At 41.5% G+C, this 12,500-nt stretch overlaps 1 protein-coding gene across 1 annotated transcript in view; it reads left to right on the top strand.

The window, feature by feature from the left end:
* The first annotated feature begins 3,266 nt into the window (after positions 1-3,266).
* LOC145405389 (cell adhesion molecule Dscam2-like) overlaps positions 3,267-12,500 on the top strand; it is a 67,293-nt gene continuing 58,059 nt past the window's right edge. The window contains exons 1-2 of the mRNA XM_080276795.1: positions 3,267-3,384; positions 10,216-10,288. Of these exons, the coding sequence (XP_080132921.1) occupies positions 3,307-3,384; positions 10,216-10,288 (151 nt within the window). The 5' untranslated portion in view covers positions 3,267-3,306. The remainder of the gene's footprint in view (positions 3,385-10,215; positions 10,289-12,500) is intronic.

The following is a 12,500-nucleotide window of genomic DNA, read 5'->3' as shown; positions in this document are numbered from 1 at the left end:
TACCTATCTATCTGTCTGTCTATCTGTGGATCTGTCTATCTATTTTTCTACTCACGTCTTTTTTATCTTCCTCTCTGCTGTGCATATTATTAAACTGTCCCTTCATCTATCATTTGGTTTGTCTTGTTATCAGTCTGTCTATACACATCTTTATATCTGTGTCTAACTTTTCACATCTATATCTATCTCTTTATATATATGTCTATCTGTCTACCTAGTTCTTCACATCTTTACCTGTCAACTGTGCATCTTCATTATTCTATCCCCCATCTATCTTTTTATCTATTTTTCTATCTATCTATCTGTCCATCTATCTTCAAATAATCCTCTACTCATCTCCTCCTCCTCGCTCTCATCCGTGCTAACCTCATTTACATACTACATTAATATTCATTGATCTTTGTCAGTGATTTATTTTTCTTTATCACCCTCTGTTCTCTCCTTCCCTTATTTCCTTTCGTACATGAGATGATTTAGGTGGTGCATGGATCTCTCTCTCTCTCTCTCTCTCTCTCTCTCTCTCTCTCTCTCTCTCTCTCTCAATCTCTCTCTCTCTCTCTCTCTCTCTCTCTCTCTCTCTCTCTCTCTCTCTCTCTCTCTCTCTCTCTCTCTCTCTCTCTCTCTCTCTCTCTCTCTCTCTCTCTCTCTCTCGATTATGTTCTCCTTGGTGCTGGGGCGTAGCTGGATGGAAAGTAAGAACCACCAAAAAGAATGAAAAGAATAAAACTGAATAACTGAAGCATCAAAGTACACATATAATAAAGTTATTGAGAGAGTACCCAGTCATATGGGCTATATGCGTCCACTCATCATTCACGGTTTCAAAGTCCATCAGAGAGAGAGAGAGAAGGAGAGAGGGAGAGAGGGAGGGAGGGAGGAATGGGGAGAACTTCATAATATATGCAAGACAAACCATTCCATCAATCGTAATGAAAGAATAAGGTGGTCGTTTCCATCCACCTCTTTATCCTACCGCTGGATGGAGGGAAGTCATGGCAATGGTTTCACATCGACCGAAACTCTATTGTTCATTGTAGTGGTGATAATTATAACCTTATGTAAACTGAAGAACATTTCGTGATAATCTTTGTTTCGTGAAGTCAGGAACGAAGCCACACCCTTCCCTCAGCCTCGGTTCGGCGAGGCATTGTCCACCACAAGGGAACTATGATTTACTGTACGAGACGACTCTGCAGGGGCGGTTGTTTTGCCTGCAGTTGATGGGTCTGTTCGGCAAGACAGAGCTTGGTTACTCAGCTACCACTCTTACTACTACTACCACCACCACTATCACTACTGCTCCAGCTACTGTTTCTTTTACTACAAGTGCCACTGTTAACGAAAGAAATATAAATCCATGAACACGACAGACTTACCACACTGAAAGCAGGGAAGAGGCAGAGAAGGACGAGTGAAGATAATAGTCATGAATCCTGAGGTAATACTCATACTACACCTTTAACATAGGTTGAGGTGGAGGTGCAGTGGTTAACCCGTCCACCTCGCAACTAGGAGAACCAGAGTTTGTTTCTCCGGCTGATCAGACTGGTGGACTCAGTTTGTTTTCCCATGGTACCTCTTCACCTTGCATTATCAGTGGGGACCTGGGTGTAACATTGGCCACTGCGGTTCGTGTTGTGTTGGAAGACTGAGACTTAGAAATAACTCACTGTCGTGGTGACCTTCGTGTAGATGACAGGTGTGAATTTACTGTAAGTTCCTCCTCCTCCTCCTCCTCCTCCTCCTTTATTCTATCTATATCTATTGCCAGACGCCCCAATCCCGTAAGGAGAAGCCACAAACAAATCGCCTCCATGTCGCCCTGTCCCCCGCCATTTCATTGCCCTGCTTCCAGCTCACACGCCCCCTCTCTCATATGCATCTCCACTCCATCCCTCTATCTCATCCTTGGCCTCCCCCTTCCTTCCCTTCCCTCCACCTCGCTCACATACACTCTCCTCCACAGTCTCTCACTTTCCATCCTCTCCACATAGCCAAGCCACCTCACTGTGTATCTCCTAACGCTTCCTATCACATCCACATCCACACCACAACGCCCCTTCACATCCTTATTTGTCAGTCTGTCTCTCTGTGTGACTCTACATGGTCCTCTCAAATAACTCATTTCCACTGCTCTCACTCTTGACTTTTGTCCCTCCAACAAGATCCAAGCTTCACTTCCATACGTTAGAGTTGGTATCACAATACTGTCATGTAGTAACTTTTTCACGTCCATGCTCACTTCCCTTTTTCTTATCACTACTTTCAAGGAACCAGCAACCTTTCTTCCTTGTTGCACCCTTTCAAGCACATCACACTCCAAATTTCCATCCTTACTCATCACACTACGCAAGTACTTAAACGCACTCACGTTTTCCATTTCTTCCTCATCCAACCTCATTGTACATTCAGTGACTTCACTTCTTTTGAAGACCATAACTTTACTCTTCCCTACATTCACCTTTAGATTCCTTTTCTTACACACTCTCCCAAACTCATCTACCAAGCCTTGCAGCTCCCCTTCGTCTTCATTTAACATCACAAAATCATCTGCAAACAACAGTATAGGGAGTGTCCAGCCACTGCCCTCTCTTATTAGGGCCACTCCAACATCCACTGCCCTACTTTGTATCTCTTTTATAACCCCATCCATATACAGATTGAACAGCCATGGAGACATGACACATCCCTGTTTCCATCCAACCTTCATGTAGAAAAATTCACTCAATTCACAATCCACGCACACTGCAGCCTTAGCACCCTCATACATACTCTTCACAGCATTCAACAACTTCACATCTATTCCATATATTCTTAATACTTTCCCGCCATCCACCCTCTTAGTGTAGTGTAGTGTTTTTTTTAGGGTAGCTCTACACTGAGTGGCAAGCCAGCTGATTCCCGGTAAACCAGGAAAGCATTTACAGCGCTGTGTGGTAACCTTATATCCAACCAACACGTGTTCCCTACGTGACAACAAGTGGGTTGGCGGAGGGTTAGCGCCCCTCCCGGAAAACAACTAACTAATAATACGAACAAGAAGCCTCCTCTGTTATTATTATTATTATTATTATTATTATTATTATTATTATTCCTCTGAAACTAACTGCTTATTTCTTCCCCAGGCAAACTAAAAACAAAAAGGTGGACCTCAAGACTGTCCCTACTACCCTCAGAGCCAAGTACGAATTGGGAGGTCAGAGGTCAAGCACTCAGTCTTCAACAGTCAAGGGATCTAGTGGTCAGCAGGCCAAAGGTCACAGGTCACGAGGTCACGAAAGCAGACGTGGCCTAGATGATTATGACATGGAGCAGGATGGCTTGGAATACTTGTACAGTGAAGAGTTCCCTAATGGTGACAGCTTCAGTGTAGATAATGCCAAGGTGAGTCCCCCATCCATTCCTTAGTCCTCTTCAGCAAATGGCGTAATTATATACCTTTTTTTATTATGTTCATTCTCCCTCCAAGACTTCTTTCCTCTCTCTCTCTCTCTCTCTCTCTCTGTTTCGCCGGACCCTCCCATGGGATGACCTAGTACAGCCAGTATCACCGAGTTACTGATTTACTGAGTCTAACTTGAAAATAACTCCTTACCGTCCGCTCAGAGCCTCCAGAATAGTTACAGGCGCCTTACTAGGATCCCACATAATTCCCGGGGAGTTAAGTCATATTCACACTGATTCTGATCCTTACTATGAATTTATTAAAAATGCTTGTGGATTCTTTATGAATATGACTAAGCTCAAACTCATACAGTGGCTTTTCAGAAAAACTTTTTGGTTTAAGGCGTATTTTTGTGAAAGCGCATAGTAAAAGACTTACGTTATATACACTTTTTTGGTTTAAGGCGTATTTTTGTGAAAGCGCATAGTAAAAGACTTACGATATATTTACAAAGATTCTCAAGTTGCTAGTTTTTAAGGATTATATGAATATGAACTGATATTCATACTGTGACCTTTCTTGGATCTTCTAAGGCTTTACTGAACAAAGCATCGAGGGTCCGGCATTGTGAACTATGTAATTTATTATTATTATTATTATTATTATTATTATTATTATCATCATTATGAAGTGGGTGTGGCTTGAGCCTGTATTCTCGTCGGTTAAGGAAGCTACCTAACATTTTTTCCTAAGTGATTTATTTTGCTTATTACACCTTCTTGTTCTACTACGTTAGATAAATCAATATCGCCATATTGTTCATAAATAACATACAAAAGGATATTAACCAGACACATCCAAAAATAAATCGCTAAGGAAGAGGCGTTAGGGAGCTTCCTTACCTGACGAGAACACGAGCCTTGTAGGGCCTGTACAATGAAGACCCTTGTCCAGCCCTTAAAAGTCTTGAGAGAAATGGAAAAAAGTAAAGGAATATGTGGATGGTTGTGCAGTTATGTGGAGAGACACCCAGACAAAGGTGGAAGTTTGGGAGTGTTGAGGTATTGATGTGGATGTGTGGGGAACTGTAAGGAATCCTCTGCAATGATCTGGTTAAGTGGAGAGAATGGTGATTAAGAGACTGACTAGGAAAGTGTATGCGAGTCAGAATGAGAGAGAGTGAGCGCCTTGTTGACATTCATGAAAAAGAAGAAATCCCAGATGGCCACTTAAAAAAAAAAAAAAGAAACAAAGAAACAAAAAGGGAGGGGGACCCCCCAAAACTCCTAGATTGGAAAAAAATAAACACCAACGAATTGCTGGTCAAATATCATAGCCATAATAAATATCAATTTTACCTGTAGTAAGCAAGGTATTTTGAATACATCCAGCGTTGGCTATACAAGATATTATTGTAGGAACACTTGGAGGGCCTCATCAACGGAATCAATAGCAATTGAATAGCTGCTTGTACACCCACGAGCAAAAGTTCACCGACAGTCCTTGTCAGGCATATGTTTCCAAATATAGCCCATAGAGGGAGCAGCGCTCGTCCACCAGAGAAACGGAGAAAGGAGGAGACGGAGAGGGAGAGTAGGACGAAGGCAACGAGACGGGAGGAAGGGATAGGCAACAAGACAGGGGAGGAAGAGAGCCTGTAGCGATGGTAGATGACACATATCGGGTGTTTTATTATTAGTAGTAGTAGTAGTAGTAAACTATTATTATTATTATTATTATTATTATTATTATTATTATCATTATTATTATTATTATTATTATTATTATTATTATTATTATTATTAAACTATTTTTATTGTTATTATTATTATTATTATTATTATTATTATTATTATTATTAATACGATTATTATTAGTATTATTATACATAAGTATAAGAGAGATGGATGTAATCCAGCATTAGTCCTTAAAAAAACGGCTGACATCTCTTGTATTTTTTATGAATAGTTGTAGAGGATTTTTCCTGTGTGACGGAAATACTAGTGATGTCCAAAGGCTAAATGTTTGATCAAGTCTAGCAACCCATAAACAACGGTCTGAATCTGATCCAGACGATGAAAGACGCCACAAGAAAATCCCCATCGTCTAAGGATGAAGGAAGTAAAATATTAAATTAATCGTGTCAGGTAATGTGAAGGTAGACTGCGACGTAGAAGGGCGTAAACTAAGAGGCAAGGAGGGGGGGGGAGGGGGAGGAGGGGGGCAAGAAGTTAGCAAGTGAAACACGTAAAGGGCAATGCCTAGTTTGGTGGCCAGTATCTGGGAATCATATAATTACATACTTCAGACGCTGAGAAATACACTTATAACTTTACAAGATACTAAACAATATAATCCTTATTGTTTTCATGAAGAAAAGGCAGGGCCAGTGCTGCATTTAACATTACTGATGTTACACACTTATATACCATCTTCATGCGACCAATGGTGTTGTCATGCTGCGATGTGATCAACCAATCCCCTTCAGTCGGAGTGACAATAATACACAATGTCTATCAACAGTATAATTATTCTACCATCTTTCACCCTCCCATTTCTGAAATATGTAATAATATGATTCCCAAATACTTGCCACCAAACTAGGCATTGCCCTTTACGTGTTTCACTTGCTAACATCTTGCCCCCCCCCTCCTCTCTCTCCCCCCCTCCCTTCCTTGCCTCTTAGTTAACGCCCTTCTACGTCGCAGTCTACCTTCACATTACCTGACACGATTAAATTAATATTGTACTTCCTTCATCCTTAGACGATGGGGATTTTCTTGTGGCATCTTTGATCGTCTGGATCAGATTCAGACCGTTGTTTATGGGTTGCTAGACTTTATCAAACTTTTAGCCTTTGGACATCACTAGTGTTTCCGTCACACAGGAAAAATCCAATACAACTAGTCATAAAAAATACAAAAGATGTCAGACGTTTTTTAAGGGCTAACGCTGGGTTACATCCTTCTTAAACTTATACATAATAATACTAATAATAATCGTAATAATATTAATGATTATTAATATAGTAATAATATAACACCCGATATGTGTCATGTCTTCACCACAGACTCTCTTCCTCCTCTGTCTTGTTGCCTCCCTCTCCCTCCTGTCTTGTTGCCTCCCTCTCCCTCCTGTCTTGTTGCCTCCCTCCCCCTCCCCCTCTCCGTCTCCTCCCTTTTCCCTTACTCTGGTGGACGAGCGTTGATCCCTCTATGGGCTATATTTGGAAACATATGCCTGGCAGGGACTGTCGGCGAACTTTTGCTCGTGGGTGTACACTATGGCTTGTTCTCTCCAGGTAACGTTGATGACACCTGCCAGTTTTGACGTGGCAGGTAAGTGCACTTGAAGGTGTCCAAACGAACTCACAAGGAACGAGAAATGTCTGGCTAGGGAGTGTGGCCACGCATTCAGCTTGATTAAGAATTACTGCAAATATTCGCCCGATTTTCGATTGTATCATGTATTAAAAGGAATGGAAAAAAAATTGGATTTGCCTGAATTCGTGGATAAATCTCCCAGACTCATAGATCAGAGTAAAAAGCCTAGATCCGGTTAAAAAAATAAATAAATAAATAATTGGAGTGGCAATGCCGGAGAGGAGAGGGGAGATCTAGAGTGAGGTGGAGGAATGACGTGGAGAGCTATAGTAATGAGGGTGGTGAAGCTAGAGGTGAGGGCAGACTGATGGCAATGGCCGGGATGAAATAGAGGCAGTCTGAATGTACGCACCCCTTCGTGTTTAGGACGATTGTCATTTGATAGACAGAGAGACAGATAGATAGACAGGTAAGTAGGTAGACAGCTTATCCTCCCTTCCTACAGCATGTCGGTTTAATGACATTTTTATTCTTGCTGCAGTTGTTTTTTTTCTTTTTCCGCTTCGGGAGAGAAATCAAGTTGTGAAGAGGTTAATGGAGGCTGCTTTTTACCCCATCATGACATTTTTTTTTTTTTCCAGAACTAGCAAGTTCTTATACAAGTAGCAAGATTACACACACACACACACACACACACACACACACACACACACACACACACACACACACACACACACACACACACACACACACACACACACACACACACACACACACACACACACACACACACACACACACACACACACACACACACACACACACACACACACACACACACACACACACACACACACACACACACACACACACACACACACACACACACACACACACACACACACACACACACACACACACACACACACACACACACACACACACACACACACACACACACACACACACACACACACACACACACACACACACACACACACACACACACACACACACACACACACACACACACACACACACACACACACACACACACACACACACACACACACACACACACACACACACACACACACACACACACAAAGGCACTGAAATATAGGGGTCAACACACACACACACACACACACACACACACACACACACATAAAGGCACTGAAATATAGGGGTCAAGAGTCAGTGTACAGGCGGTGTCACATGATCATTTTTTTTTTTTTCTTTTTTTTTCATGGGTGGGGGGTGGGGGCAATTTTTTTTTTTTCGCAACTCCATCATTGTAACATTTTCTTGGCAACCATTAAAAAAAATACAATGATGTGGGCCATAGCAATCGCGGTCGTCAGGAAGAGTCATTAGCAACCCTGAATAAGTCACCAGCATCCCCGAAAACTCGCCAGCCACCCTTCGAAATTCGCCAGCAACCCTGTAAAAGTCGCCAGCAATCCAAACGAAACATCCAGGAACCCCCTAAAACTTGCCAGCAACCCCCAGAAGTTGCTAGCATCCCCCAGTCACCAGCAACCTTCAAAAAAAAGTCATCACCAACCCCCCAGATAGTCGCCAGCAACTCCCAAAACTCACCTGCAACCCCAGAAACTCGCCGACAAACCCCAAACTCGCCAGCAACCCCTCAGAAGTCGCCACCAACCCCGAAAAAGTTTCCATCAAGATCGAATTGCCTGGAAAACGTTGCTGGGAAAACTGATCGTGTGACAGCATCCTAAAGCGTCAGATGGCTTACTGTTAGGACACCTTTCCAGTAATCCTTCCAGCCTTATGTGCCCGGGGATGTGTTCTTCACTTTATTTTTGTCACAGTTTATATTCAGCTTTGGATAGTCTTTAAACTGGAGGGGGAGGGTTAGATAAAGACTTTTTTTTTTTAATGTGAGGAAGAAGGAACCAAAGGCAACGAGCCCGCAAAATTGTTCTTTCCAAGAGAAAAACAAAATACAAGAGAGAGCCAAATTCAAGATCCGATCATTTCGAGATGCCTGGACACACTGCGATTGAAAGACTGGAGATCATAGGAAGCAGGAAATGCAGACAGAGGGAGACAGTTCCAGAGCTGACCTGTTGCATAAATGAAGGACTGGGAGTAACGGTTAACTCTTGCATTAGAGAGTTGGACAGAAAAGGGATGAGAGTTTGCTGTTAGACGGGTGCCACTAAACCTCTTCAGTTCAAGAGGGTCTTCCCAACTTTAATTAAATCGTTTGGAATCAGCAAGAATGAACTAAAATAAACTAACAAAAATGAACTTGGCAAGGGTCCTATGGGTTATCTCCTCACTATGATGTCGTGCTTAGTTTATATACAAAGTGGCCTGTTTATAACCCTCCATTTCCACTCAGCCGGGCGATTGTGTGTGTGGTGAGGGGATGGCTTCAGTCACCTTTATCCATACTTGTCATGCGTCATTTCTTCATTTCTTACTCCCAGTGTCACACCCACACCCACACCAGTAGTGTGAGCCGTCCCTGCAACACACAAGGTACTACCAATGCACCCTATAATTTGGCGACCAAGCTATTATTTTCTTTAAATCAGGAAAGACGTTTTGAGCTAGAAGAGTTAGATTACAACCTTCACTAACGCCTGTACTACTAGCATGCTCTCCTAACATGTATAATATCATCTAGTAGTGAAGAAGGGTATGAATGAGTAGCGAGAGTTGGAGAAAGGGCAGCTTGATGGAGAAGGACAAAGAGAAATGGAAGGGAATTGTATGTTGCCATCACCTCCAGGATTAAGGTTTCTGGCTATAGATGGACAGGCAGGTAGTTTGGATGCTCTCCTAAGCTGAATGAAATCGTCTCCTAGCAGTAAATATCTGGCAATTATCTGCTTAATATCTAGTAAATATATGGTTAATATCAGGTATTTATGTGGTAAATATGTGGAAAAAAACAAAAAAAAAATCTGGAAAAATATCTGGTAATTAACTGGTAAATATGTGGTAATTATCTGGTAAGTCTCTAGTAAATATCTGGTTAATATCAGGTAATTATGTGGTAAATATGTGGTAAAAAATCTTATTAAATTCTGGTAATTATCTGGCTAATATTTGCTAAGTATCTAGTTATGTATCTGGTAAATATGTGGTTAATATCTGGTAAACATCTAGTAAATATCTGGTTATTATCTGATAAAATATCTATAAATGTCTAGTAAAGTACAGTATCTAGTAAAATGACGTCATCGCAGTGAAGTGATTAAAGCTAAACACCTGAAGAAGGCTCAATCAGTCTCCAGTCAGCCAAAATTGATAAAGAATAATTATTTCCAGTTAAAGAAGCTATTAAATGCATGCAGCTGTTTTCATATCTTCACATCTCACCCAGCTAAAATCAAAACACTAGTCCTGTCATGTAGTCAATATGGACTGTGGTTATTAGTGCAGAAGTGGGTACATGTAAAGGTGTGTGGCATGTGTGAAGTGCTTGGGGCTCAGGGAACGGGCTATCACTTGTTTTCTTCTTGTCAGGTGCCAACTTCATCCAGCACGGGCCTGCGACGAGCCTCCAGGGACTTGGGCCTCTCGCTCTATTCTCCCCCAGGTGAGCCCGAGTCGATATATTGTATGCCCTCCTTGCTGCAGGAGAGGGACACCTTCACGTGGTGGCACCGATGTAACTGGATGATGGAGCAGCCCAGCTATACAGTCGCCCCTCACCTACTTCCCTATGCCCTGAAAAGTGAATGGTGAACTGCAGGAGGAGGGCAACTTCAACCTACAATCCACTGGGTCCACGTTTCAGATGAACCTGGGGCAACAACAACAATAACAACAACAACAACAACAACAACAACTACTACTACTACTACTACTACTACTACTACTGCTGCTGCTGCTACTACTACTACTACTACTACGCTCATCTTGTGTTACCTTCACCCTTCAATACGGAGACGCCTTTCATTATGATCAGACTACTTCTATACCCTGTTTACTGTAACTTGGCCTAAAATTACCATCTCTCCATCTGGAATGCTGAGTTGGAGCCACAAACCAGCACTAGAATATGATGTTAGTCAAGAAGAACTGGCATGGAAAGGATGTAGAGCCATAATTTGTCTTATTCTGCCACTGAGCTACGTGAAATAAGCAGCAACAGGGCAAAACTCTGGGCCAAGTTGAGGTAAAATGACTATAGACGTTTTAATGTAATATGGGAAAGATCTCTAGTTTTGTTTTGGTCAATTAAGGCTATAAATAACTCCCCCCCCCCTCCCAGTTTGAAAATTCTTTCCTTAGCTAAGTGAAATCTTTTGGTGATAGCAAAAATAAAAAATAAATATGACATCGGACAGAAGGGGTTAAGAAATAATAGCATGAAGCTGAAATCTCTAAAATGAGTAGAGTTATTCATACTTACATTCATTCATTTATCATCACCATCCTGACCTCTCCACCCCACCCAAGGATGGGGTGAGACAGGGCTCAGAACACAAGGGAAGAGAAATCGCAATCCAGGCTATCTCACAAATCTACATGATGTCTCTCTTGATGCCCTGTCTTCGGCATGTGTTTCTCTGGCTAAGTTTGAGCAAGAAATCCTATATCAACTCAGGTGCAAATCCCAAATGCTATGGAGCTTCAAGCACTGGTTTCCTTAAAAGTGATTTGTGAGGTAGATTATTTTCACCTATAAGGTTATTAGTTATTGTAGATCTGTAAAGGGTTGTGAATTAGACGGATGTTCATACAGCAGTGAAGAAAAAAAAAATAGCCCAAGAATCACCCAAGTTAGTGTGTCAACTCCCGGGATTCGCTGATATAAACCATTGCAGACTCTAATATCAATCCACAGCCTTACGATAAATAGCAAGACAGTGAACGACAACTTCTGAAACTTGGTGATATTTCCTTCGAAACCCAATAGACATTTCAGAAATTTGCGTAAGAGTTTCGTAATTCCTCGACCAAAAAGTGGAGCGATATTCCTGACCGCAGCTCACTTTACCTGCCAGCTGTTGTTATATTCACTGAAGTAAGCAATAATCGAAGCCTTGTATTCTTATCAGTTAAGGAAGCTCCCTAACACCTCTTTCTTAGCGACTTATTTTTGGATACGGAAGGCTAATATCATTTTGTACGTTAGTTATGCAGAGTATGGCAATAATGAAAAGATTTATGTACACAGAAGAGGACAGTAAGGTGTAATAAACAAAATCGCTGAAAAATAAGTGTTAGGGAATTTCCTTTACCAACGAAAATACGGACCAAGGAGTCATTCTAATTAAGACTGGAGATTTCTCAGCACTTTATTCTTAACAATTTATTAAGTACATTTCACGTCAGTTTCCTCGTCTGTATCGTAAATGCAAACTGCACCTATGTTAATAAAAATCCATGTAACATAAAGAATAACATAAAGGCTAAATAATGGAAAATACATCGCCAGGGAAGAGATGCTACAGTTTCCAATGCCACCATGAATGAGGCTTCCTCCTCCTTGTTATTCGTATTATTATTATTATTATTATTATTATTATTATTATTATTATTATTATTATATGGAGATAAAGGATAACAATAGTTGTGAAAAAGGTATATCTGAGCGAATTTGAAGGAGAGAGGAGGCGAGGTAGGAGAAGGTTGAGGGATATGGTGGATGAGTGTGTGAGGAAGAGAGGAATGGAAGTGGGTGAGGCTAAGGAACTGACAAGAGATCGAGCTGGCTGGATGAATGTTGTTAGAAGAAGTACCTGATCAGGGATTTGGCACCCCTTTTTAACGTGGCAGCGTCAGGATTGGCTCTATTTATG

Source organism: Coenobita brevimanus, chromosome 66 (assembly GCF_032717465.1).
Source record: "Coenobita brevimanus isolate Jiangsu-jjx chromosome 66, ASM3271746v2, whole genome shotgun sequence".
Taxonomy (NCBI): Eukaryota; Metazoa; Arthropoda; class Malacostraca; order Decapoda; family Coenobitidae; genus Coenobita; species Coenobita brevimanus.
This window is presented reverse-complemented; position numbering and strand designations above follow the sequence as displayed.